We start from the raw sequence: 25,758 nt of genomic DNA, 5'->3' as shown, positions 1-25,758 counted from the left end.
AGCCTTGTAATGCCATGACACCTTTGGTGTCTGAGTTGCAAGTGGTTTTTGGTCTTTTGTTGCGCTTAGTGCGGCAGTCTGATACTGAAAGTAATGTCTATTCTGATGAGAAGTGCTTGGATAAAGTTCTTCTCTTTCTAGAGAGGCTATTTCAGCATTGTTGGGCCTTAACTAGTGGACCTCAAAACTATAATACACTCACTGGAAAATGTTTGCAACGCTCCGCAGCAGCATTCCCGCTTCCATCTTCCGAAAACATATCCCAATTAGAAACTAAAGAATGTGTGGAGCACTATTCTTCTATTTTGGACAAAGTCCCTCGTCACTATTCCTTGATGATGTTACCCTTGCTCTCGATTCGAATTTTAATTACTATGCTGGAAACAAACCAGTTTGAACATGTGATTCTGAAGGGAGCTTTTTGTTCTCGACTCTTGAATTCGTTGATTCATCATAAAGCTTATTGCGAAGTATGTATGACCCCATGTCTGTATTAACACAAGGCCGAAACTCTTATGACAAGTTGGTTAGAGAATATACTCCGAGGTGACTCTATCAGTTTAAGGCTACGAAAATTTGGGTTCCCCGATCTAGACCGCCGCGCAAAATCGTGGGTCAGATCTCAGCTGAAAGAGCACCTCCAAAGTCACCCCTTCAGTATATTTGCATGGATGCACCCAGGTATTGTCACTTTATTTGTTGATGAACCTTTTGACCCAATGCTTCCAATTCCGCATCTCGTGGCTGGAAGTGAAGATTTGATGAGTTGTGTGCTGGCCAGAATGGAGGATTCTTCTGTAACTATGATTGAAGGGGTACCTATTCCTGCGATTTACGACAGTCTGGCTAGGGAATTGGTGGAGAGAGTTCGATCCATTTGGTTGCAGAGCAAAACGCGTACTTCTATCGCAGCAAAGCAGCGCCTAGACTATTATATTTTATCGATGACAAAACTGGTGAGTCGTTTTGCTCTGAATAATCACCCGGAACTATTGATTGTTGCCATTGAAATGGCTATCCTTGCTATGATATGTATTGGGATGGAGCATGATTCAGTCTCTCCGATTCAACTACTAAGTCACACTGGGTGCCATGCATGTGAGAGATCAACATCCTCTAAGGAAACACATAATCAATTGGCCTGTCTTTTGCAGGAGCTATATTCAGCACAAGATGGTGTCACGCTGCAGTCTATTACGGATTCGCCCGAGAGTTCCCCTCTCCTTGCTCTTAGTGGAGATGGTCTGGATTTGGGCCACACGTTTATGTTGGTGGCCAAGGAAATGCAATGGCATGACATAGCGTTGCCGGAAGCTCAAGCTCTCTCAGTGTGTTCTGAATGGATGACGGCATCAGGGATGCCATTCACAGATGACTTCTTTAAGAAGTTGTCTTCTTTACAGATTGACGCCGAAAACAGAGCGCTGAAAGCTATGCACCGAAATGGAAGCGTTTTGCAAAGCAACTATATTTATGATGACATTGTTGATGCGTGGGTTCCTCCAGAATCGTACACCTTGAATGTGGTAAAGGAAGATAAGGAGAACCGCTGTTATCCAAAGGAAGTTCAACCAACTACGCTTAGACGCAAGCGCAAGCTGACCTGTGCGCCAAAAACTGACCAATTGGATATACCCCCGATGACACAAGATGATGATGAAATCGACTTCCTAGGAGTCCAAAACATGCAGCATGCCCCCCGTGTATGCCGTAAAGTACAGCGGCTCGATGTTCGTCAAGAAGCACTACGGCAGAAGCAGAGGCGAAAGACAAGGCCATCCTTGCTACCGTATTTGTAGTATCTGACTAAACGATGTATTGTATGTATGATTGCCTGAATTGAAGTGTTGAGTACCTCAACGCAACGTTGAGTCTAATTACGAGATGGCTAGTTCACGTCGGTTGGCAAAAGTGCGCACCGTTATATGAGTTGATTCTAACTTTCTAGGAGCTCGCTGAGCTGACACAGTCGCCTCCGCCAGGCATTGGTATGTTCGTTGGGCCACTCACTAACCCAAAAAAGTATCGGTGGAAGCCAATGAGTACGTGCACTCCATATCGGTGAGACCTAATATCTAGAAATAACATGTATCAGTGGGATGTGATGATCGCAGGAGTATGTCTAATAATGGGGGGCTGACAAGTACAGCCCGTACGTGGTGATCGAGTATCTTACGTTGCAGGCCGACACGCCGTATGAAGGTGGAAAGTTCTCTGTATGTGTTGCCGCCTTGAGCTGACCATTAGCTTCTCTTCGAATTCCCTATTGATTACCCATTTAAGGGTCCTTCCGTGCATTTCAAAAACAAATTATACCACCCTAATGTGGACGATGACGGTGGTACGTATGGGCTCTACTCACGGAGATAGCTATGTGCATTTCATTGCTGAAATCGGATGCATGGAAACCTACTACAAAAGCAACTACTAGTATGTTTGTGTTATTATTGCCCATCTAACACTGTGACAGTCATTACATCTGTCCTTCAGTTGCTGCAGGAACCGCACCCAGATGATGCCCTGGTTGCCTCCATCGGTACGTGCCGCCTTTCACTAACATCAACAGCTGAACAGTACCTGAATGACAGAGATCAGTATAACAAAACAGCTAGGGAATATACGTCCAAGTATGCAGCATCGTCATAGTGAAATGCCTATCTACAGTTCTCGTGCTGTCCTCCAGATCGATAACAGTTAAGTATGCACAGGCTGGACGCAAGCTTATGTCATACGATCCACATGCCACATTTATGGGATCTCTTAACGAAAACTAGCCCGACACTCAAACGCGTCACGTATAGGACAATACAAGCGTAGTCAGACAAGCTACTCCCCTTTAGTTTGGCTTAAAGAACCGACTCGACATGTCTGGTATGTATGGAAACTTGTAGGGGAAGTCTTACTTACCTACAGCTACCTACGCTATATACACTTCGCCCAACCATGCACCGGTCGCATACCATTTGCCTACATTGATCGTGACTCCGTTTGGTACGTGTCCCTTGTGACAAGCATACTAACGTAGTATAGGACAACCCCAGCATATCTTGTACGTGAAAAGAAAAGATGTGTATACCTAACATGGCAGGTATTCGTATGTGCATACGAACTACAACAACGAGACCTACTTGCTCACACCGTATGTTGACTTACTGTTATGCTCACATTTAGATCCATGATGGGAGAACTCTGTGTGGCCAAGACTGTTCCACCTCCAGGATCCCGTCGCCTTGGTGGCCCACCTGCGCTTGTGACTAAGGAGCGTTCGGTGTTTTGCGAAGCATCGCGCAACTTGAAATGGACGATCACCAATACAGGAATCAATGCTCCTGTTTACAAACTGACGCTACCAAACCCAGACATGCCTGGAAATGATCAGCCTCTCTTCCAGATCTCAAAGCCCAACCCAAATGATATGTGGTGGACGATGTTCTACTTCACTTACGGTGGACATTTGATCCCCCCGAAGCGCGTCGAGTTCGGCCGTATTCAGAAGAATGCGACTGCTGGTAATGGTGGTGGATCGGGTACGCGCGTGACCATTTCTGGACGTACGCCGGAAGAAAAAGCAGTTTGGCAAACTCTGGGTGAAGGCAATGAGGATATGGTGGAATGGATTGTGCTCTGTGCTGCCTTGAATTTGATTGACGAGGAAATCGTCAAAGCTGCCAGCCGCCCTGCAGAGCAGCAGCAACAACAACAACAGTACCGTCAGTCAGCAGCCATGGCGGATCCATCCACATCGCGTCCAAGTCATGGCACAGCGGTACCTACAAAAGTTACGCCTTCTGCCATGCCAAGCCACGTTCCTGGAGCTCGGAACCGCAATGTATCCAAGCCAGAGGCAGCCAGTACGATCAAAGGCAAGGGAGGTGCGATGCGATTCTTGAATCTGAAGAAGTAAAGTGATGCGCTCTCATCAAGCTTTCTTTTCCACGACTCACGCTTAACGGCGCAACACCTCATAAAACGATTCATACCCCTGTCTGCATATGGTTACATTTGGCTATCTCGATGACATCTATGTGACAGTACTTCGAGAAGAGTAGTTGCAGGGATAGAATATTTGTATAGGAAGAATTTTATGGATTCAAGATGGATGCGCCGAGGCCGTCTGCTTCCAAACGGTCAGGCCGCTCGAAATACGCCAGGCCGTCGTCAGCTAGCGTTGGAGGCCGTAATTCGCATGGTGTCCAGAAGGACGCGCCGATGATATCGACATGGAGTGTGCGAAGCTCTGTTTTGGGTTTTGTCCTGCCAGGGTCGTAGGTAGGCGCCCAGACCAGCGTCGTGCCTTTACGGTAAAAGGCAGGTAGTTTGTCGTAGTTCATGCCGAACTGTTGGAACAAGATTTCGTGCTTGTCAGCAGATACAGTCCCTTTCAGCACTTCATGCGCCTCACGCTCTGTTTTTTGGCCTTCCTGGACTAGGGCCCAGAAGACGGTATTGTAAAGATTGTTGATGTGTGCTGCGGTAAGAGGCGTCGAATACATACTGTCAGCTTGACGCCAGGAGAAGTAATCACGGACCTCCTTGGACGTAGGATACATTACGAGCCGGCCATCGAAAGAAGGTGGCACCTCCAGTGGCGTCTTCATGTACTTGGACCAGCAGAATACATAGGCAGATGTGAACAGCGAGACGATATGCGACACAAGTTTACTGAGGTCAGAGCCGTGAAGTCGACGTACCTTTGTCGACGATTATAAAGCCCAGAGTCGCGGTCAATAAGAAAGCTGGTATAAGGATGAGTATAACATACCTGTACTCGTCGCTCTCGCCAAAGGCCAGCGTGATATGGCCTTTGAATTCGCGCATGACATGCCGCGCAGCCTCGTTCATCAGCTCCAAAGCGTTCATATCGTTCGGCTTCGTAAACCCATGGCGACTTGAAAATCTAGGTCAGACTATGGCATACGCACTTATGGAACCCTTTTCCATCGATACGCACGACCAGATAAGTGCGTGGCAGAGCTACGTCGGCCAGCTCAAAGTCACGTACGTAGGCGTACCGCGAACCTGCCATGGTTCAAGACGAAGTCGCGCCTCCACATACCGATCTGCACTCGTACGACGATGGACGTGCTATCGAATATCGACCCAACGTCGTCGAACAGTGCGGCTACGGACCCATTTAGACCGTCGTTCTTTGAGCTGATTGCGCAGGAGCAACTTTCAGACCTGCTGAAGCCTGCAATCCGGTATGTACTTACTGTGTTGGCCCAGAGGAATCCGCGGTACCTTCTCCGCGTCGTCAACCGGTTTGATGAAATATATACCCTGCTAATGCTGGCCGTAGAGCGACACTACCTTCGCACATGGAGTATGTATGCTTGTTGTTGCATGACTAACGAAAGACGCTTCCTTTACAGAACACTTCTACGGCCTCCGACGTCGCCGACGCCCAGCTGTGTCGACAAAGCGAGTCGAGGCGTCCGTCTCGCCACAGAAGCTGGCAGTTACACGGCAGCTGCGCAATAAGGAGATCTATGTCTCTCTTATGTTCCTTGTTGGACTGCCTTACGTGAGTGCTAAGCTCACAGAGTACTGGGAGCATGTCGGAGGCGGTGTCCTAGTAGAGGACGAAGACGACTTGTTTGGCGACGAGCCCTCGTCGCGACCGGCACAGGCCGCTGTACTGCACGAGACACCCGCGCAACAACGCAAGCGGAAGTGGGAGGCGTTCTTCCGGAAGGCATACCCGTACGTACAAGTGGTTTACCAGCTCTGGATGCTGGGGTACCACATTGGCTATCTCTTTGGCCGCACTCCGTACTGGCGGCCATGGCTTGCAGCGATGCGCGTCGATGTGCGTCGTTCCATGGGCAACGAGCAGCCGCTGATGGTCGGCGCGGCGGCAGTGCAGTTCCCCAAGTTCACGCGGTACCCCTTCCTCTGGACCTACGTGCTGATGCGCAAGGGCGGCGCTCGCATCCTTGATGCGCTAAAGTACGCTCTACCCGCGTCGATTTTCTTCTTCAAGTTCCTGGAGTGGTGGTACAGCCCCAACAACCGCCGCCGTCGGGGCGATAGCAGCACCGAGTCGAGCAAGCGTATCGCGCCGCCGTCGGTCCTGCTGCCAAGTCAACGTGGTGTACTGTACAATCCACCACCGACGTTCAAAGACCCGCAAGTGCTTGCCAAGGTGATGGATACGACGACGCTAGCTGAGGCTGATGATGATATGTTTGCCGATGGTGCCGCCCCACCCGCCTTGCTACACAATGCCTGCCCGCTGTGTGGCGCAGCGCCGATTCAGAATCCATGTGTCTTGGCCACAGGGTATGCATGTTGCTATACGTGCGCTACAGAGTATGTCGACAAGTGGCACCGCTGCCCTGTGACAATGACGCCGCTACCTGGTGGTGTAGAGCAGATCCGGCGTGTGCTGGTATGAGAAAGTCAACTAGATACGGCGTAGGCAATACAGATAGGCCCTGCTGTGAGATCCCATGCGACGTCCACGTACAATTCGGAGAGCGCAGCAGCACTGGACGACCCCTCAGATGGGGCATGTACGACCTGGCATGTAAGAAGACGAGAGCGCATACCTTTTCGTCGCTGTCGGTGAGTGCGTGTGGGTACGTACTTGAAAAAGATCCAGTCGTGGCCGGAGCGAACGTGTGCGACGTACTACAGGTGAGCGCCATAGATACATACATGACCACTGTGGACCGAAGGCTGTCGTCGTTAGTTGCTGCAGATACATACACCACGATGCGTAATAAAGCTCACGAGCTCGTACCGTGCCGGCGTCTCCGATGTTCCGTAGCGGGCCGCATCGTCGTGTGCTGCAGGAGCAGCCACGCTGTCTTCTTCCCCTACATCGTCTGGGTTCTCAAACAGCCACGCGACGGCCCTTTCAATATCGTTGCCCTGTACGCGCAACGCCTTGCGTGCCTGCGCCGCAGAGAAGCCCATCTCTTCAAGCGCCGAGGTGTCGACAGGGGACGCAGATGGCTGCTGCGTCGGCGGCACATCCAGAGATGCATCGTCAGCATGCTCAAACAGCCAGCCTACAGCTGCCTCGACGTCGCTGCCTGTCGCGAGGAGTGCATGTTGGGCACGAGCATGGGAGAAGCCCATGCTTGTCAGCATCGCAATAGCGTCCGCATCCATCGCCGGTTCAGCATGCTGATCGGTCTCAGGCAAAGCGACTTCGTCCGGCTGCATCCCCTGTCCGAGGTATGCACTGAGATCCACGGCATCCTGTAGAGGGACTTGGTAGGCCACATTGACTTTCTGGGGCACCCAGTTGATCAGCTGGAACCGTTGCGCTTGAATATACAGCACGTCAGGCAAGGTCGCGAAACGAGTCTGCTTGGTCGCCTCCACGGACGTCTGGCACGATGGGCAGTCGTACTGAATGGTCTCCGCACGTGCATATGCCTCGAGGCTCTGCTGCAGTGTCACAGGCTCATACTCACCAGGGGCGGTTTCGTGGAGGGGCACAGGCAGGCCCAGTCCTGCGTCCACGTGTTCGTACGAGTACCGCACTTTTCGGCACGATGTGCACTGCAAGCGGTGCTCGAGGGTGTACGACAGAGTGCGTGTGGGATCCGTGGGGCCTGGTAAGCGCTGTAGCGAGGTAACGAGGTGCTGTAAAAACTCTTCGGCATCCTGCTGACGCATACTCGCAAACTCGGGGTGGCCTCGGCCCAGCACAGCTTTGAGCATGGCAGGCTTGATGCCCTGCGTCATGTAGCGACCAGAAGCGAGGCCGTCAGCGAGCTTGCGCACCTGGCACTCGAGGCAGTCGTGGGGGGGCTTTGTACATACTTTGGCGTGCTCCATCACATCGTCAAAGCGGCGCTGGAAGGCCGGTAAGGCGAACACGCTCTGCAGTGTCGAGGCCATGTAGCAGCTGTTCCCAAGGTTCTGCATACCTGTGCGGTGTGCGCCGTACGCAGGAACCATAGCGGCGCCGTCATCGTCGACCATTCGGAAATCAAACTGCACGTTCTGCTCGAGCTGGAGCTCTGTCATACTCTTTTCCGTCTTGGACAGAGACGCCACCGGCACGCCCAGGCGCTGTAAATGCACACTTAGCTCCGGGTCCAGACGGGCATCGTTGCAGGCATAGCAGTACACATCGGCCGTCCCTTCGGGCGTAATGGTACCCTGCTTGACACTGCATGCATGCCCTGTCGCCTCGTAATGAGCAAGGGCATGGCCATGCCCAGCTAGGCCGCCGAACTGCGCACGGCCGCAGCCCAGGTAGCCACACTGCAAGCACATCCATAGGTTGGACGTCAAGTCGCATGCTGCACAGGTGGCTCCCTCGCCCAGCGTAGGTGGCGAGGTAAGCTCGTCTTGTGGGACCGTAAGGGTATGTTCACAGGCCACGATATCCTCTTCCCACGCCTGGACTTCCGTCTGGTGCGCCGACGATGTGGCATGCACAATGCCATCGATCACAGCATCGATCTAGGTCTGAGTCATGAAGAGAGGCAACATACCTTGGACGTGGAGACAATACGCCGTCCATGCACCGGATCGCAGGCCAGGCACATGGCGTACCGCTCGTACTCGTACATCTCCTCGTCGGATTTTTCCACTACGGCGAGTCGTGTGACGGGCTCTGATGGCTTGGGCCGACGACGGACCCACATCGCAAGAGGATGCGATGCATAGGTTGCATGCATACCGGCATGCGCCCGCTCGGCATCGCCTACACACCCTGTTCGGAAGCAATGCAGGCATACACATACGCCATGGTCGGTATCCTAGTGGTCAGAGTCGTCCGTGCTACCTACCGGAGAGTCAAAGCACAGCATGCAATCGTCTTTGAATACCTGGTCGCTGGAACTCGGTACGCGGAGCGCCTGTTCGTGTGCAGCTACATGCTCACACATGTCGAGACGGTCGTCACTCGCACGTCGTTTCATACTGTCGTGTCGTGGCGAAACGGAGAGAGCACCGACCTCCACATGAGAGACCAGGAGAGGGACTGCTTATACCCACTATGAAACAGCCTAGTTAGCCGGCATGCTGGACGACCTCGCTGTTCGCGACGGTGCGCGAGCCCGAGCGCGCTATCGTATGCTTTACCTGCTCCGGTAACGGAATTTCATCCAGTTCACCCGGCTCGCCATTCGCCGCTGGTACACTGACATTCAGGGCACTGCTCTTCGCCGTAATAAGATCGGCATGCATGCCCTGCTCGGACAAGTACACATGACCGCCATCGCAGCTATCGATGAGGATAGTCGGGGTCGTGCCTGTGATCTGTGCCGCAAAGGATGTGCATCGTGTCACTTCCAACGACGAGACGAGTGTATCCAGAAGAAGGTTGGTCTTGGAGCATGAGAGCATCGACACCGCGTTGATCTTGCCTTTGACTTCGATGACGCAGCGGTCACAGTGGAAGATATGTACGGTCTGTCCCAGCTCCGTGTTGTCAATCACGACATGGGCATCGTTGTCGAAGTTCTCAATCGTCCACTTGTTGCCTTCGAGCACTTTGCGTGGTGCGCCTCGTTTCTTTGCACTGAGACTCACTGGCTTGGCGGCCGGCGCTGGACGCGCCTTTTCGGCGTCAGGCACAGTCCCACTCGCACGCAGCGATGGGTTCTTGTGCGTCATCTCACTCGCATCGACTTTGCGCAGCGAACTGGTAATGCCTTCGCCCTGGTTGATCTGCGAGAAGACGGCGTCCATGCTGGGTGCAGCAGTAGCGCCCACTGCAGCGCCTGCCATAGCCGGTGCTGGCGGCGCAGCCGGAGGCGCTACTGCTGGCGGCGCTGGTGGCGCAGGTGGGGCAGTCGGCGGCGCTGGCTCAGACGCTACCGAGGATGTAGCCTGAGCCATGACCGGCATCGGTGCATCTTCCGGGACATAGTACGTGTTGAGCACAGCGCCTTGTGGGTTCCATGTAATGCCCGTACGATGATGCGCCTTCACATAGAGCTGCATTGTCGATAGCACATTCATAAACGCGCGAGCCCACTGCACATGCTTAGGGTCACGTTCCTTGAACTCTTTGATGACACGGTTGGCGTAGAACTGAGCACTCTCCATCATATCGCCAATATACGGCGCAGGTGTAGGCTCCACGGCAACCCAGCCAACAGCCGTTATACCCTCATTGACAGTCGACAAGTGGTTAAACCAATCGCGATCACCTCGGTGCTCTTCCCGCAGCGCAACGACTTTGTGCAAGGCCTGCTGCAATGGCTCCAAACGCATCGTGTACTCTGTTGAGGCAAGGCCCTCTTTGGGTTTATAGCACATCGCAGCCATGACCACCACCGAGCGGAGCTGCTGCATCGTAGCCTGGACGAGCTTAGCATGCTCGGCGACCAGGGGCGAGAGGGCCTCGCTAGCAGCGACATACTCTTTCACAGCAGGTTCGACGTCCTCATCCCAGGCAGATACGGTAGGCAGAGACTTGGACTCGCTTTCGCCTTTCGAGGCAGTGTCATTCAGAGCAGTGTCTGACGAGGACGAGGCGACGGCTGTGGTGCTGGGGGCCGCCTGTGTAGGCGGCGTAAGATCCAGGCCGGCGTCCTGGGCAGCCGCCGACTGCGACATGGCAATATCTTCCAAGCGCGAGGTCGCAGCCTCCAGTCTGTGGTCAGCCACGTAGACGCAACATACCGCTTGATTAGTGTAGTGAGGTTCCCAATACCAGACGCCATGATGAGCGAACGGACACAGCCGAAGGTGTGGAGACCGAGGACGGACCACCGTGACGGCGAAAACCTCCACTTTCGCACACTATGGTCCCTCTATGAACGACACGTACCGGAGACTGCAGCGGCAATGCGATCGAGACCCTCTGATACACGCACCTTGATATCGAGGAGCGAGTGCAGCGCACTGCACACTTCATCATGCATGGCCGCGCGCTCGGCCGCGGTAGACTCAAGGGCTTCTTGCAGCTGCAATTGCAAGCCCTGCCATCGTGCTTCCGCCTGTTGCAGCGCCATCGAGCTGGAATGCTCAATGCTACGCACAATGCCTTCCTGGCGCAGGTACTCGGCCTGCGAAGCGTCTTCTTCTTCACTCCCACGCTGATTGACCTCGTCCATTTGGGCACGCAGCGCTTCAAGACGTAACTCGGCACTCCGCCCATCGCGACGAAGTCGATGCAGCGTTTCCAAGGCTTCGTCCAGCGATTCTTGGAGGGCTAGGCGCTCGTCCGACAAGGTGCGGAAGCGCTCCGCTTCCATGGCGCGAAGATGCTCGATTTTCGACCGCACAGCCTGCATCGATACACCAGGCGCCAGCATCGTCGATGGGTTGGCCGGCACGAGATCCAGCTCGGTGAGCTCGACGCCGTTCGGGAGAGACAGAGGGAAAAGGTCAACACGTCGTGCACCCGTATGGAAATGCGTCAATCGCTTCTCTACCTCGGTCTGCTGCTTCGTAAGTGCCATCTCCAACGACCAACACTGCTCCACGGCCTCCCGATTCTGCGTCGTCAGCTCGTCGAGTTGTCGCGCGAGACGTTCCCGTTCCGCTAGCATCCGCTCAAACTCATCGGACGATATGTCTTGCGCATCGACCAGCTGCTGCCGTCGCGTTCGCTCCGCCTGTTTGGCTGTGAGCTCTGTGGTATACTCGACCAGCGCCGCTTGCAGACGCTGAATCGTTCGGCGGCTCTTGTCCAGTTTCGGGACGAGCACTTCGTGGTGGTACTTGGCAAACTTAGCCAAGTCGCTCTGCAGCACCTCGTTCTCATGCCTCTCGCGTTGAAGGGGCGAGGGCTTATCGGACAACGCATGCCATTCTGCATCGAGCGCTTGCTGATCCGAGGCCAACGCCTCGACAGCAGAGGCCAACGCCGCATTCTTTTCCGCGAAACGCTGAGCGAGCGCCTCCATTTCCTCCGGGTACGTATCCTGGTTGTCCCAGAAACGTTCGTAGCAGTGCCATAGGTACGGGAAGAACAACGCATGAAGCTCATTCTCGTCTTCGCGTTCCAACGGACCACTGTGCGATGCGTTTACGGCGGTCTTTGGTCAGTCTATTGCGTACGTACTCCCACTTGCACCATCCAGTCGAGCATCGAGAGACACACGGGCCAGTTCTGCTGACTGCCGGCCGCCGTGAGTTTCGTCTTGGTCAGCTCGTCCACAAATGGGTATCGGATTTCCTTCATGAGCATTAGCACTTCCTCTTCAAACTTGCGGCCTTCTGCGCCGACTTGGTATCCACTATCAATACACGTGCTGTAGATGTGCTTGAACATGCCGACAAAGGCAGACTGCGTCGGCTCGTGCACCAGCTTGGAGGACCATCCCGCCATGGTAAATCCTGTTGACTCGAGAAAATGCGTCAGGTTGGCCTCCATCGTAGCGCGTGCATTCTTCATACGCATGCGGCTATCTTTGATCACGGGCATGGGAGGAAGCGCACCAGGCGCCAACGAAGCACGGCCCATCCCGACCGAACGACGCTGGCCTGGTGCCAAACTCGCCCGTGGACGCATTTCATGGAGAGCGCTAGACCCACCCAAAGCCACGCTGGAACGACGCATGGCCAGCGAGGGACGACCACGCACACCCGCTACAGGTGGTGGCATCTTTCCAGGTGCCTTGTTCATTGCAGAGGCGGCGGTAGCACCTCGGTTGGTATCAATCGACGCCAGCGTCATGCGCCGCTGCGACATGGCGGCAAGTACCAACAACGCAGAGAACCCCACGCGCGTCCTCACGCGTTTCGTCACGTGACTTGATCGTCGCACGGGAACACCATCGCACGCGCGCTACAGACTGGAGCAGAGAGTGCGAAACATAGAATTGGTGGTGAAGATAGGGTATGTAGGTAGATCTAAGGGACATGATAGATGCAGCCATTTAAAAGTCCTCCTCCAAGCTGAAAGTGTGTGCGCCCTGCTTCTGGGTGGTGCTCTCCTCCGTCTCGTCACGAGCGACACCAGCCTTGGCATAGTCGGCCACACGACGCTCGAAAAAGTTCGACTTGCCCTGCAGCGAGATGTTCTCCATAAAGTCAAATGGATTCGTCGAGTGGTAGTGCTTCGGGTTGCCGAGAGCGACCAGCAGACGGTCGGCCACAAACTCAATGTACTGGCACATGAGACGAGCATTCATGCCGATAAGCGACACAGGCAGAGCCTCCGTCAAAAAGTCCTTCTCGATCGAGACAGCCTCGGTAATGATGCGGTTGACCGTGTCAGGGTGCGAGCGCTTCTTCAGGTGACTGAACAGCAAGCACGCAAAGTCGGTGTGCAGACCCTCGTCACGGGTAATAAGCTCGTTCGAGAACGACAGACCCGGCATGAGACCACGCTTCTTCAGCCAGAAGATCGACGCAAACGAGCCCGAGAAGAAGATGCCCTCCACGGCGGCAAACGCCACAAGGCGCTCCGAGAACGAGGCACGCTTGTCCGCAATCCAGCGAAGGGCCCACTCGGCCTTCTGCTTCACAACGGGAATGGTCTCGATAGCGTTGAACAGGTACTCGCGCTGCGCCGTGTCGCGGATGTACGTGTCGATGAGCAGCGAGTAGGTCTCCGAGTGAATGTTCTCCATCATAATCTGGAAACCGTAGAAGCAGCGAGCCTCCGCCACCTGCACTTCGTTGCTGAAACGCTCCAACAGGTTCTCGTTCACAATACCGTCCGACGCGGCGAAGAACGCAAGGACGGTACTCACAAAGTGACGCTCGTTGTCGTTCATGCGGTTGTCCCAGTCGTGCAAGTCCTTCGACAGATCGACCTCCTCAGCGGTCCAGAACGAGGCCTCAGCCTTCTTGTACATCGCCCAGATCTCGTGGTAGCGGATCGGGAACAGCACAAAGCGGCGCTTGTTTTCCACGAGGATGGGTTCCTCCGACTCGTCGAGGTCCACCTCGCCGACAAAGCGGCCATACACATGGTTGTCGAGAGCCGAGCGTTGCTCCTCTTCCTTCTCCTCCTTCACGAGATCGAGCTTCTTCGCCTTGGTAGGCGAAGCGTTCACATCAATCTTAGCAAGGCCTGTAGCCATCTGCTTCGAGGGAGTCGTGGCGACGGACATGGGAAAGGGATACAAAAATAGGAAAGTGTAGGTAGGAAGGAAAGGACCAACACGCGCTGGTTTATATGTGGCAAATCCGCTGGACACGGCGCGACGCGACTGGGTCGGATGCGACGCACACCAGCGCGTCGCGTTGGCGAATAATTTAAAAAAACCCGCTGCCCCAGCCAACCGAAATTGTCGTTTAGATCGACCACTTGCACGCGCGTCGCAAAGACGCGTGATACAGCACGGCCACTTGAAGAGATATGCACAACGCGACGCGTACAATGGATGGAATCGCCCACAAAATAGAACACGCGCGTGTGACCACGTATTGATACTATCTACCATGTGCGGTGATCTTCTACCGCGATGAACCATCAGCAGATAATCTATCTATGTGTCATGCCTACGAAACACGCCACCAGCCCCCTCATCGCCCCGCGCTAAGCCAAAGCACCCAGCACTCAGCGCTGCACTCGTACGAGGCGAGCCCGTATACATATACGCGCCCTCCAGCACGCGCCGCAACGTCGCGTAGGCGTCTATGGTCGCGTAGGGAATGCCCGTGTGCGGATCACGGTATCGCGCAGGTAGGCCTGTGATCACACACGTACTTTGCCGAGGGCGGAATGGTCGATTGCGCGATGGTACAATGGGCATATGATTCCATGCACACTGGTCGCCCAGCAGGTACCTGAACTCGTCGACCCAGGTAGAGTCCGGGGGCAATTGTTCTAGTGAGAGAATGGTCCGAGCGGTTTTTTCTTCCGATGACGTATCGGTCATGGACTGGGTATCATACGACATCACCTCGGCCAGCTTCGATGGCGTTGCTGTCTTGATAGACTGCGTCGGCGTCGCTGGGCTGGGCTGGGTATGTGCCGGCGCCATGTCGTTGGTAGTGGGTGCCACAGTTGAGGGGGTCAGGCCAGGCGTCTCAGTGATAGTCGATATCGATCCTGTAGAGCCACTTGGATGTGCCTCCGTCACGGACGTCGATGGAGCATGCTGCGTGGTAGCGGAATTAGTGTCGCTTGGTGCTGTGGGTGGTTCATTGTTGCATGTGGTTGATGGAGAAGCTTCTGCCTTGGGTACGGCAGACGCCTGCCCATGGGCAGCCCATGTCTGCGTGTCAGTAGCGGGCGCCTGTGTATTTGTGGCTGACGTAGTCGCATCAGGGGCTGGCGTCTGTGTGTCCACAGCTGACGTAGTCGCATCGGCGGCGGATGATTGCGTATGATTGTCGGATACCTGTGCATCAGGCGCGGATGTTGGCACATCAGCGGCTGGTGTTTGTGCATCAGAAGCAGTCGTCTGTGTAGCCGTAGTGGACGTTTGGACATCAGCAGTGGTTGTAGACGTCTGTGAATCAGCAGCAGACGTCTCAGCTGCGACCGCCGGCTTGGTATCAGGGACATCAGGCCGCGCAGCAAACACGTTTTGGTTCAGACCCACACTGATCCACCGGAGGAAAGGGCCTTGGATTTCCTTTTTGCCGGCCTGACGCTGCTTGGTCTTGCGCTCTTCCTCTTGTTCCAAGTAGTGCAAAAGACTCTGTGTATTTTCCTCCTCAATCTCCAAAGCCTCTCGAATCAATGCATCCTGTGTTAGTGTCTTGATTCGCTTAACAGGTCGCGCTTTGAACGTCGCACGCCGTGCCTCGGCCTCCTTTTGGCGGTGCTCAATGGCACGTTTGTTTTCCACCGTCGAGCGTCGTGTACTACTACGAACGCCTCCCGGAGGGAGCTTACTAGGAGCAGTACGTGGGGGCCGTGGCTTGGGCGTCATAGCAGGTTTGGCCGACGCGGGAGCTGCCAACGCCGAGGTGAGAGATCGCACAGCGGGACGTGTCGCCTAGATACGTGAGTAGGATAAGTGTGCGTACCTTTCTCCGTGCCTGTTTTTCCTCTCGTGCAATCACTTCTTCCGCTTCCACATCTTCAGCACTGTCTTCCTCGGTACTGTTCCCATCAAAGTCCGAGTCGACATAGTCGGGCTCTTCTGCACAAAGTAAGACAGGGCATCGACATACCTTCACGCTCTTCAAATTCCACATCATTCTCCGCCTCGACAAACATCTCTTCCGCCTCAAATTCCTGCTCAAGCAGATCGCGCATGCGATTGCCGGCGGTCGATCGCCGAGCACGTTCTTGCACGAGCATCGCGGTGATGGAAAGAACGTAGCGACGATGGCCGTGTGGAGGTTATACGTACATGTGCCACACACTAGTCACCCCGCAAGGCACGTGGTTATGGAAGATGATGGAGAAGGGTATGAATGTTTGTATGTATAGATGTGCAGTGTGTATGGTAGAGAAAGAAAGAGAGCTATATGCGAATGAATAGAGGAAATGAGTTGGCGCGCATATGGCTTAGTGGCTCTGCGCCACAGGTCCCTTGCTGGATCCCTGCTCAAATGTGTACGACGAAGCATACGTCTCGATAATATCTGCCGAGCGTGCTGTGCCGCCGGCCTGCAGGGCCTTGATGCGCCATGCCAGGGCCGTATGACGGAACGTGTGGCCTTCGTCGATGATCATGCGGGAGAGCTTGGCATACATATCGTCTGGATCAAACTCAGGCGATTTGTCGGCCCACAGCCCCACGCCCGAGTTCTGTACGTAGAGTCCGATATCGTGGGTATCGACCCACTGCGACACACAGAACTGCGGAACGCCGTACGCAATGGACTCGTTGTATGAATTTCCGCCGCCATGGTGCATGATCACAGCGACAGCGGGATGCGAAAGCACGTTATGGATGCTTGGCAGCCAGCTTTCGCGGCGAATGTACGAAGGCAAGACCGCCTCGTCCGCCGTGGGCACGGGCTGGATACGCTGTGGGTGATCTGGGATCTTCCACAGGACTAGCAATGTCGGGAACCGCTTGTGCAGACGCTCGAGGCATGCCAGGATATGGTCGTAGTCGCGGCGCATGTAGAAGAAGATGCTGCCCATGTTGATGTACAGCACACGTCGGCCCTGGGCATGTGCCTCATCTAGCCATAGCTTCACAGGGTCGTCCATCTGTGCATCGCTCACGGCTGGAGCCGAAGGAGGCAGCGCATGTAGAGTCACGCCAGGTGGCATATGGCGCTGCGAGGGCGCGAAGCAGGGGCCTACGAAAAACACAGAGCGCTCGTAGGCCGAGGCTGGGTATATATCCATTCCTTCGACGTTGAAGGTAATGGATGCAATATGCTGTGGCAACTTGCCAGGCGGCGGAGGGAACATGGCATCGTCCAGCACAGGCACATCCGTGAGGCCCAACACCTCGTGACGGAATGCACGGCGGCGCTTTGACCATGCATGAAAAAAAACGAAGAGCAGCCAGCGAACAATAAAGTACAGGTTGCTCAGCAGGCCGACAAAGCCAATGCTCGACGAGCGGCCCCCCCTCATCGGCAGCGGCTGCTGCAGGACATGGATATGGCTCGCCACAGACGACACGGCGCCAGGGGCCGTCTCGATGAATGGGCGCTTCGTCAGCCGGATGCCATCCACGGCAAACGGACTGAAATTGTCGACGACGAGCAGATCCGGGTCCACCTGCTCCACGAGATCACGTACACGCCAGACCAAGTCGCGGTACTCGTCGCTTGAATCGTTCACAAGATCGATGTACAGCTCGATGAAACTCATGATCTCGCCAGGAGGACGCCGGCATTGCCGGTGGAATCGCTCCGGCTGGATCAGCGCTTGGTCCAAGTACGATAGCAGCAGACTCTCGCCAAGCGAGAAGAACGCGATAGGGTACGTCTGCAGCTGGACAATGCTCGGCTGCGCGTCCATCTGCACAGGGAAGCCCAGAGCACGCTGCGAGCGCTGCACACGCTTCAAGGCTGACGCACCTGATACAAAGACCACCTGGTTGTCACGCAGCGCCAGTTCTTCCGTGAGAGCAAGCAGGGGCGACGTCTGGCCCACATCAGGGTTGGTCACGATCATATACCGCTTGCGAAACGACATGATGGTATAGAGGCGACCACCCACCCGAACGATGAGCTTGGAATCGAAGAAAAAAAAATCAAACGCGGTGTGCACGAAATTTCTGGCACCGAGTGCTTTTTTCGTCTTCACTGCGTATGTGATACGCTTATCGGCCAAGCGAGTTTTTTTTCCTTTAATTGTTAATCGGGGCAAGTCACGCGGCACGTGCACGGCCCCCTACACACTCGCTTGCTTTGGATCTCGGACAGCAGGCCGTTACATTGGACTTGCGGCGAGGTAGGTATGCAGGTAGCGTAGGTGCCAAAACATACAGAGAGCCAACAGCCTACTATGGACGGTCAAAGGCCATGCTTGATGGCTGCGTGAGCCAATCGAGAGGCGGTGGTATGACGCCGTCAGCGACAGATGTGCATCTTGTCGGGCCGATAAGCGCCACGGAAGGGTGATCTCGCGGAATCACCACGGCCCGATCATGCAGGTGATCCCATGTGCAGGCCGCTTGCCGCGTCACACGCGATAGAAGCGACGTAGGCAAGGTGCCCTCTGCCTGCAAGATCGCACTATTTACCTGCTGCGCTAGCGCAGAACGTCGTGAGAGGTGTAGTGCGGGGGCCAGTGTCTCTGGCACATCGTCCAGGCAGCGGTACGCAAAGAGACCCATCAGCTGCTCAAGCTCAGTGGCGTAGGCGGCATGGGCATCTGGTGGGAGCGCATCGATGCGTGTACGCAGTGTGTCAGCCCACCGCACCGCCGTCTCAAGTGGCTCGTCGTCCGCATCTTCGCACGTATAGAGGGAGCGAAGGTACTCGACCAGCTGCTGTAGCTGCATATTGAGGGACAGGAGCGAGGGGTCAAGTGTGTACGTGACCGTGGAGGACGCAGGTGGCGTAGAGGTAGATGGGGTATCATCGGCTAGCACGGTAGGAAAGTGGGACTGGCACAAAGCGTATGCTCTCTCGATCTGTCCCTGCTCGATCGATCGATAGATCGCTGCTGTGTGAGTCATGGGATTGGCGTACCTGCACGTTGCCGTACACGATCCGAGGCCGTGGCGTCCATCCTAGGCACGTCGATCGTGCCCTGCGTATCGTCCGCCAGCGCCGCTGCCGTAGCTAGATAGCCATGGTGTAGCAGATAGTCAAGCACCACCCTCGTAGGCACCGCTGACATGGGAGCAAGCGTAGGCAACGAGAACGATGACGACAGCGGGGGCGCTGCCGGCGACGCATGCTCGATGTGGAGGTCCGCGTGGCGTCGGGATGCGTCGCGCTACGCGTGTCTTCGACGTAGAGTGCGCTCACCGGTGACGTACGTACATGAGCACCAATCGCTGGCAACGTACGCATCGGTCCATTAAGATCCCAAATGTCAAACTACGCCCTCCTACGGCCCGGCCACCTACCGAAGCTGATCTAGCTGGCGCCGAAGACGATGCGCATTTCCGGCGGACGCGTGATCGTGGCGTGACGAGTGGCGCGCATGCAGCAGCCGACTTCTGCGGGACTAGTACGATGCCACTTCGTGGCGTCGTGCTGAGTTTCACAGGCTTGCCAGACAAGCGCGAGCTGATGACGATGGCCGAGCAAATGGGCGCGCGCGTCACAGCCAACTTGACGAGCGACGTGACGCACCTCGTCGCTTCACGGCCTGGCTCAGATAAGTACCGTGCTGCTGTGCAGTTTCATATGCATGTGGTGCGTCCCGAATGGCTCTATCGAATCCGCGAAGCATGGCTCGCTGGCGATGATCATATGGCCTGGGAGGCCTGGGCAGACGAATGGCGCCTACGTCCTCTCGAAGGCCTATGCATTGCGCTTAGCGGCATTGCCTCGGCAGAGCGTGCGCCCTTGATCGCCCAGATGGAGCGGCTCGGTGCCACGTGGGCACCTAAGCTGGTATGGGATGGGAGTGTGACACATATCGTGTGTGGCGATGCTTCCACCCGACCACGAAAAGGCGTCGAGCAGGTAGTAGCGCAGCGTACGCTGGCGGCCCAAGTAGGCGCTTCAGCTGCGGCGCTTTCCCCTGCTATGACGGCTGCTATGCAACTGCATCTCGTACATCGCGCCTGGCTGGACGATTGTGCGACGACAGGTGTGTTGCTACCAGAAGCCGAGTACGATGCCTTGCAGCCGCCGACACCTGACGTGTGGGCACTTCGTGTTCGTTCGCGCATGGACCAGGCGCGTGCACGGCCGAATTTGCAGCGCACAGAGAGTGTGCCTGTCACAGCAACGATAACGGCCAGGCCTGCGAATGACATGCTATCGCATGTCGTCGCGGCGCATGCCACGACGTCGCCGGCGCCTGCAAGCCAGCCACGCGGCTCACTAGTGACATGGTCGCGCGAAAGCCGCTTTGCATCTGTGCCGCCGCCACTACACCCTGCGCAGCGGCCAGCCACAGGCACAACGACAGCCGCAACGTCGGGCCTCTTTGCGGCTGTGCCTATGTATGTTGACATGGACGACGACGAAAAGACGCGCCGCGTCGTAACAGCTGTCGAGAAGGCGGGCGGCACGATCGTGGATGAGGCAGCGCAGGCTATGTACGCCATTCGGCCCCTCACATCGATGCCTTCTACATCCGCGCAACACGACGTAACGCACCACTGGCTTGAATTGTGTTTGTACGAAGAACGGGTCATGGCGCCTACCATCCACCCTGCTCTGCGTCCCACGCATCGATCTCTGCCTCTCACCGAAGCACGGGGTTGGCGTATTGCGATGTCTGGCGTGGACCGGCAAAGTCCCATGTACTTTCATACGTGCGCTGCTGTGCAGGCGCTCGGCGCACAGGTCCATGACGTACTGTCGAAGCAGACGACGCATTTACTATGTACAGACGAGGCACGTCATGGCCCCAAGGCGCAAAAAGCGACAGAGTGGCACATCCCTCTGGTCGATATAGCGTGGCTGGAGTCGCTCTTGCATCCGACGGCGAATCCGACGTCGCCACCGTCGCGGGCCGAGCCAACGACGTGGCAGCGTACTGTCTCCGACGAAAAGGTGGCACCCGTGCGGACCTTTACACGGACGCTCTCTGACTCGTTCACGCCAGGCGATGGCGAGTCGGTGCCGCGGCGCCGTGCTCGGCCACGACGATATGGTCCAACGCGTCTTGGCGGCGCCTCGTCGCTCACCACAGAGTCCTCTGTATGGTCCGATACAGCATGGACGCCACCACCCGCACCACCTGACGATGAACCGATATCGTCGACGCCCGTCGATCTGCCAGCCTCGCATGTCCTGTACGACGACCCAGCCGCCCGACGAGAACAGACACGTCTTCGCGCGTTGGTCGAGGATATGACGGCCGAGCCATCGCGGATAAAAAGGCCTAAGACCTAGGCGACGTACTCGCCTCGGCCCATTTCAAGCAGGCTACCACGACCCATTGCCCACGCTCGCTAATATCGCCCATGTCCTCCGCACCTTGCCACGCCCGCTCCTCGCCGCGGAAACTGCGTTCGTACCACCCGTGGAACGGCGCCTCCACATCTAACGCGAGTCCTCGCGTGCGCGCCGCCTCGAAAAACCGCGCGGTGGCTGGTCGGCCAGTATGGAAGCCCGCCACGACGATGCATCGCGCAGCTGCATCGCGCCGAAGGAGAGCGCAGATCGAGTGCAGCAGATTCTCGTGCTGCGATGATACCCATAGCACATCCGCAGCTAGTACTATATCATACTGTCCGTCTTCGCACAGTGCGCTGCTTGGTGAGAATACATGTACGTACCTTTCCTGCGCCTTGTCGCCCCATGCAAGGCCCGCGACGTGGAGTGCACGAGGGGGCAGGCCCTGTGCGTGTGCTTGGGCTTGTAGTCGTGCTACGTTTACCTCGAGGTTGTGCAGAATGTCGGCATCCGGGTAGTCGCTCACGACGACGTAGGCAGCGCCCTGGGCCGCCGCAGCTAGCGACGGAAGTCCTGTCCCTGCGCCCAGCTCAATGACGCGACGGCCACGTACGTCAATGGGTGCATTTGCGACGACCATGTCCGCCAGGTGGACGCCCGCATCCCACTGGTGGTGCGCAAAGAGCTTGGTATTCGAGCTGCTGGCCATAGGGATGCGATAGACAAGGCATCGTTCGGCTGCCTTGTTTATGCACCACGCCGGCAATGCGTCGTTTTGGTACTGTTCTTCTGTCCCGGGATCGCCATGGGCCGGTTGGTGGTGCTCGAAGACTGTGAATAGCGCGTCCTCAAAATAGTCCACGTCGTCCATAAAGCGCGAAAATCAGCCCCTTTTTCTAGAAGACTAGGTCGATCGAAGCTGCTCGGCTCAGCGTGGAGGTGGAGGCCCTCCACACCTGACTACCTTGTGCGCTACTTACTCGTCCATCGCCTCGTCCTCGTCCTCGTCCGACTCGGCATCGTCGTCTACCTGTACATCGCCTGCCCCACGCGACTCGGCCTGGTCCAAATCCACCGAGGCAACTGCCGCTGCATGCCGAGAGGCATACGTGTCCATACGACGCAATCGATCACCGAACGAGCGACGCATGCCTGGGTTCGAGAGCGTATCCCAAATGTGCAGCTTCCCACCCGACCCAGCTGCGGCGACGGTCAGCGGATCGTTCGGCGAGAAGCTCGCAGTAAAGATCTTGCCTATGCCCAAGTCACGCGCCGTGACCAGGTTGATGCTGCGTGGCTTCTCTACATCCTCATCGTCCATACTCCACAACTTCACCTGGCGGTCCGTACCGGCCGTCAAGAGACAGCCAGGGATATGCGGGCTCACGTCGATGGTCGTGCAGGCACCATCATGGGCAACTAGCGTGTACAGAGCCGCATCTGTGCCCTCTGCCGTCAATGTACGCACATCAAAGCCTTGCACCACACCTGACTCCAACGACACAAGGAACGTATGGTCCTTCCATCCATTCCAACGGACTGCCTCGACATCGGCACCAAGTCGTGCCACGAGTGCCTGATCAGGCATACGCGTATCGTACACACGGATCGTCTTGTCGTAACTGCCAGACAGCAGCACACCCGGGTTTTCTGTGCCCGCCGCGAGGCCAGGCGCACCCACCTGCCACGCGACACTCTGTACCTTGTCGGCATGGCCCGAGAAGCTGCGCAGTGCACTCGCTGACTCGCCGACCATGGGCCGCGACAGATCCCAGATCTTCACAGTGGTATCAGCCGACGCTGACGCCAGCATATTGCGCACACGCTTGTTCCACGAAAGCGACAACACAGCATCGACATGGTACGAGGCATTTGGCACACGCGCCTTGGGCAGACGCCGCTTCTTCTTGCCTGTGCCCATCGGGGCATTAAGGTCCTCTGTCAGGTCCTTGCGGCCCAACACGGCATCTGGGTACATGCCTTCGACCACGTCCATATTCCAAATCTCAATCTCAGGGTCCATTGTACCGACAGCCACAAAGTTGCCCATGGTGCCAGCGACACGCGAGTCGCTCTCCGAGACAGGCGCCGGGGCATAATCAAGCCATTCGAGGTGCAATGGGAACGAGGGGAGGAGAAGGTCATGGTGCACATACAAGTTCTGGTCCTGCGCCGAGTAAATGTACGCTTCGATCATCGACACGTCGTCTTCTGTCTTGGCTGTGAACAGCATATTGTCTGTAGGGAGTACTTCCAGCTGCTGACGCTCTTCTTCTTCGTCTGCCGGATCGTTCTTTAGGGTAATGTAGGGGTCCTCATCGTTGTTGCGGAAGTACTGCAAGCCGCGAATGCCACTCAGAGCACCCATCGCCACACTCTGACTCGGCTCCTCATCGTACTCATCTAGCCGGTACTTACTCAGATCGTTCGGGTCCTGCGCGGCTGTGTCTTCCTCCATCGCCTCTCCCTCGTCGTCTTCGTCGTCGACATCTTCCCAGCCATCGTCGGCCGCCGCCGCTTGGGCTTGCGCAAGCTGACGCTCCGCCTCACCCAGCTCCATATTTGTGAGCTTGCTTACACGCTCCAGCTCCGCCTCATCAAGCTGCTGCTTCGTCGGATGCCGTGCCGCTAGGCCTCGGGCTACCCATGCAGCCGAGGAAATCATAGCGTCGTCCGTCAAGCGCTCTCCACCACGGCGGCGCAAAAAAAAGTGGAGCACAGCGCTGGCTTCACCGCGGCCGTCAATTTTTTTTTTTTTTGCTGCCTTTTTGCGCCGGCCGAAGACATTCGGTGGCTCCTTGCTGCATCACTGTACTACACCATGCTGCAGGCCGTCAAGCCCAAGAACGCTCGCTCGAAGCGCGCGCTCGAGAAGCGCGAGTCGAAAGAGTTTGAGAGTGCCAAGACAGCCATCTTTGTTAAAGGTACCAAGACTTCCGAGAAGGTAAATCTCGCTCTCGTGGAGCTTGCTGCGCTGAAAAAGCCTGACGCCATGCCTTTCAACAAGCACAACGATGTTTTGCCGTTCGAGGACGCGTCGAGCATCGAATTCTGGGGGCAAAAGAACGACGCGAGCTTGTTCGTTGTTGGAAGCAGTCAGAAGAAGCGCCCTGACAACCTCTGTTGGGTCCGCCTCTTTGACGGCCAAGTCCTTGATATGCTGGAAATGGGCATTGTGGACGCCACAAGCATGAAGGAGTTCAAGACACCCAAGCCCAGCGTCGGCATGCGCCCTATCTTCCACTTTTCTGGCCCTGAGTTCGCGGCAGAGAGCACAGAGGGTGACCGCCTTGCGGCCGCCGGCGCTGATCCCGAGCCAAAAGGCGCATACCTGCACCTCAAGTCACTTCTGTTAGACTTTTACCGCGGCGAGGAGATGAACCCTAATCACATTGCCCTCGGTGGCCTCGAGCATGTCATCTCTGTCAGCATTTCGCCCCTTACGAACGGTGACAAGAACAAGGCTAGCAATCCGAAGGCTGACGACCTTGCCAGCCTCTATCGCGCTGCCGGTATCTCCTCGCAGGTCACGGGCAGCAGCGCTGTGCATCGTTGTCCCCCCTGCCTCATTCATTTCCGTGTATACACTATCAAAATGATTGCCTCTGGGACGAAGACGCCACGGATCGAGCTATCGCTTAGTGGTCCGTCGTTTGACTTTGAACTACGCCGCCGATTGCCCGCTGGCGCTGATCGCATGACACAGGCACTCAGGCGCCCTAAGACCGCCGCAGAGAAGAATACGCAGGGTAAGGGCAAGCGTAAGAACATTGATACCGATGAAATGGGCGACATGGTGGGCCGTGTGCACTTGGGCCGTCAGGATCTGTCTACGCTGCAAGTGAAGAAGATGAAGGGTCTCCGTGGGCGTCCTCAGTTTGAGGAGGAAGACGATGTGAACCCTGCATTCGACGATGAGGACGAGGAGGATGCATCAGAGGATGATGTCGAATAAATAGCTATGTACTATATACCCAAAGCATAAGCGCAATTTGAGGGGCCTAGACTGGAGCGAGAGTCCAGCGACGTCAGTGTGCTCCTGAGAGAATAGATAGCTCACTTGCTACGCAATCATCAACTACGTGACTTTATAACTCAGTTGGTTAGAGTATCACGTTAACACATATTCGTGAAACACGGTGTCACCGTGAAAGTCCCCGGTTCGAGTCCGGGTAAAGTCATATTTTTTGCCCATCAAGCACGCCTTTTTTAATAAAGGTGTAATTACTTATTTTGGAATTGGCATGTGCATATTCATGCATCCATACCGTCTATCGAACCAGTGAGGGTAGCCCGATTGACTCTTTGATGTAAGCCCTCCCCCCAGGTGAGAGTTGGCATGTTTATGTGCGTACGCGTGTGGTTCACTGGGCCAACATCGCTGCATTCCGAAAATGGTTTAGTTGCATGTTTTGACATACTATGCGTGGGCAGTTTTGTAGATGTCCGACCGGGCAAGTCCGTTATAACTCCCGCTTCGTTTCT

At 55.9% G+C, this 25,758-nt stretch overlaps 15 protein-coding genes across 15 annotated transcripts; 5 read left to right on the top strand and 10 right to left on the bottom strand.

Moving 5' to 3' along the window:
• Positions 1–1,685: 1,685 nt before the first annotated feature.
• Malapachy_2876 (ubiquitin conjugating enzyme) lies at positions 1,686–2,646 on the top strand (the record flags this gene model as incomplete). Its single annotated transcript, XM_018137362.1, has 9 exons — positions 1,686–1,703; positions 1,949–1,988; positions 2,024–2,042; positions 2,080–2,116; positions 2,184–2,216; positions 2,248–2,341; positions 2,371–2,430; positions 2,471–2,536; positions 2,567–2,646. The coding sequence occupies 9 exons, from the start codon at positions 1,686–1,688 to the stop codon at positions 2,644–2,646; spliced, it is 447 nt and encodes a 148-aa protein (XP_017990225.1).
• A 218-nt stretch (positions 2,647–2,864) lies between these two features.
• Positions 2,865–3,904, top strand: Malapachy_2871 (hypothetical protein; the record flags this gene model as incomplete). The annotated part of the gene is made up of 5 exons (XM_018137357.1): positions 2,865–2,871; positions 2,914–2,991; positions 3,031–3,049; positions 3,089–3,139; positions 3,172–3,904. The coding sequence occupies 5 exons, from the start codon at positions 2,865–2,867 to the stop codon at positions 3,902–3,904; spliced, it is 888 nt and encodes a 295-aa protein (XP_017990166.1).
• Positions 3,905–4,082: 178 nt separating this feature from the next.
• Positions 4,083–5,026, bottom strand: Malapachy_2794 (trnahis guanylyltransferase; the record flags this gene model as incomplete). The annotated part of the gene is made up of 4 exons (XM_018137280.1): positions 4,083–4,468; positions 4,496–4,662; positions 4,763–4,888; positions 4,923–5,026. 4 exons carry the CDS (start codon positions 5,024–5,026, stop codon positions 4,083–4,085), a joined length of 783 nt encoding a protein of 260 aa, XP_017990163.1.
• A 50-nt stretch (positions 5,027–5,076) lies between these two features.
• Malapachy_2821 (peroxisome assembly protein 12) lies at positions 5,077–6,397 on the top strand (the record flags this gene model as incomplete). Its single annotated transcript, XM_018137307.1, has 2 exons — positions 5,077–5,323; positions 5,358–6,397. The coding sequence occupies 2 exons, from the start codon at positions 5,077–5,079 to the stop codon at positions 6,395–6,397; spliced, it is 1,287 nt and encodes a 428-aa protein (XP_017990137.1).
• A 9-nt stretch (positions 6,398–6,406) lies between these two features.
• Positions 6,407–8,888, bottom strand: Malapachy_2799 (ubiquitin-specific processing protease; the record flags this gene model as incomplete). Its single annotated transcript, XM_018137285.1, has 8 exons — positions 6,407–6,437; positions 6,470–6,522; positions 6,552–6,561; positions 6,590–6,633; positions 6,661–6,681; positions 6,712–8,427; positions 8,460–8,726; positions 8,757–8,888. 8 exons carry the CDS (start codon positions 8,886–8,888, stop codon positions 6,407–6,409), a joined length of 2,274 nt encoding a protein of 757 aa, XP_017990155.1.
• Positions 8,889–8,979: 91 nt separating this feature from the next.
• Malapachy_2800 (adenylyl-cyclase-associated protein cap) lies at positions 8,980–10,640 on the bottom strand (the record flags this gene model as incomplete). The annotated part of the gene is made up of 2 exons (XM_018137286.1): positions 8,980–10,570; positions 10,600–10,640. 2 exons carry the CDS (start codon positions 10,638–10,640, stop codon positions 8,980–8,982), a joined length of 1,632 nt encoding a protein of 543 aa, XP_017990154.1.
• Positions 10,641–10,730: 90 nt separating this feature from the next.
• Positions 10,731–12,616, bottom strand: Malapachy_2831 (spindle pole body protein ndc80; the record flags this gene model as incomplete). The annotated part of the gene is made up of 2 exons (XM_018137317.1): positions 10,731–11,960; positions 11,987–12,616. The coding sequence occupies 2 exons, from the start codon at positions 12,614–12,616 to the stop codon at positions 10,731–10,733; spliced, it is 1,860 nt and encodes a 619-aa protein (XP_017990220.1).
• Positions 12,617–12,803: 187 nt separating this feature from the next.
• On the bottom strand, positions 12,804–13,985 carry Malapachy_2778 (ribonucleotide reductase small subunit; the record flags this gene model as incomplete). Its single annotated transcript, XM_018137264.1, has 1 exon — positions 12,804–13,985. The coding sequence occupies one exon, from the start codon at positions 13,983–13,985 to the stop codon at positions 12,804–12,806; it is 1,182 nt and encodes a 393-aa protein (XP_017990195.1).
• A 378-nt stretch (positions 13,986–14,363) lies between these two features.
• Positions 14,364–16,132, bottom strand: Malapachy_2832 (yl1-domain-containing protein; the record flags this gene model as incomplete). The annotated part of the gene is made up of 3 exons (XM_018137318.1): positions 14,364–15,824; positions 15,856–15,971; positions 16,003–16,132. The coding sequence occupies 3 exons, from the start codon at positions 16,130–16,132 to the stop codon at positions 14,364–14,366; spliced, it is 1,707 nt and encodes a 568-aa protein (XP_017990217.1).
• Positions 16,133–16,342: 210 nt separating this feature from the next.
• Malapachy_2835 (mgt family glycosyltransferase) lies at positions 16,343–17,938 on the bottom strand (the record flags this gene model as incomplete). Its single annotated transcript, XM_018137321.1, has 1 exon — positions 16,343–17,938. One exon carries the CDS (start codon positions 17,936–17,938, stop codon positions 16,343–16,345), a length of 1,596 nt encoding a protein of 531 aa, XP_017990216.1.
• Positions 17,939–18,248: 310 nt separating this feature from the next.
• Malapachy_2842 (hypothetical protein) lies at positions 18,249–19,090 on the bottom strand (the record flags this gene model as incomplete). The annotated part of the gene is made up of 2 exons (XM_018137328.1): positions 18,249–18,910; positions 18,940–19,090. 2 exons carry the CDS (start codon positions 19,088–19,090, stop codon positions 18,249–18,251), a joined length of 813 nt encoding a protein of 270 aa, XP_017990189.1.
• Positions 19,091–19,236: 146 nt separating this feature from the next.
• Positions 19,237–21,270, top strand: Malapachy_2858 (hypothetical protein; the record flags this gene model as incomplete). Its single annotated transcript, XM_018137344.1, has 1 exon — positions 19,237–21,270. One exon carries the CDS (start codon positions 19,237–19,239, stop codon positions 21,268–21,270), a length of 2,034 nt encoding a protein of 677 aa, XP_017990206.1.
• Positions 21,271–21,303: 33 nt separating this feature from the next.
• Malapachy_2846 (hypothetical protein) lies at positions 21,304–22,144 on the bottom strand (the record flags this gene model as incomplete). The annotated part of the gene is made up of 3 exons (XM_018137332.1): positions 21,304–21,329; positions 21,355–21,629; positions 21,657–22,144. The coding sequence occupies 3 exons, from the start codon at positions 22,142–22,144 to the stop codon at positions 21,304–21,306; spliced, it is 789 nt and encodes a 262-aa protein (XP_017990171.1).
• Positions 22,145–22,249: 105 nt separating this feature from the next.
• Positions 22,250–23,938, bottom strand: Malapachy_2782 (transducin family protein wd-40 repeat family protein; the record flags this gene model as incomplete). The annotated part of the gene is made up of 1 exon (XM_018137268.1): positions 22,250–23,938. The coding sequence occupies one exon, from the start codon at positions 23,936–23,938 to the stop codon at positions 22,250–22,252; it is 1,689 nt and encodes a 562-aa protein (XP_017990140.1).
• A 156-nt stretch (positions 23,939–24,094) lies between these two features.
• Positions 24,095–25,228, top strand: Malapachy_2803 (hypothetical protein; the record flags this gene model as incomplete). Its single annotated transcript, XM_018137289.1, has 1 exon — positions 24,095–25,228. One exon carries the CDS (start codon positions 24,095–24,097, stop codon positions 25,226–25,228), a length of 1,134 nt encoding a protein of 377 aa, XP_017990151.1.
• Between the last annotated feature and the right edge of the window lie 530 nt (positions 25,229–25,758).

This window comes from Malassezia pachydermatis (assembly GCF_001278385.1).
Source record: "Malassezia pachydermatis strain CBS 1879 chromosome Unknown scaffold11, whole genome shotgun sequence".
Classification (NCBI taxonomy): domain Eukaryota; kingdom Fungi; phylum Basidiomycota; class Malasseziomycetes; order Malasseziales; family Malasseziaceae; genus Malassezia; species Malassezia pachydermatis.
Note: the sequence above shows the minus strand (reverse complement) of the source record. Positions and strands in the feature narration are given on the sequence as shown.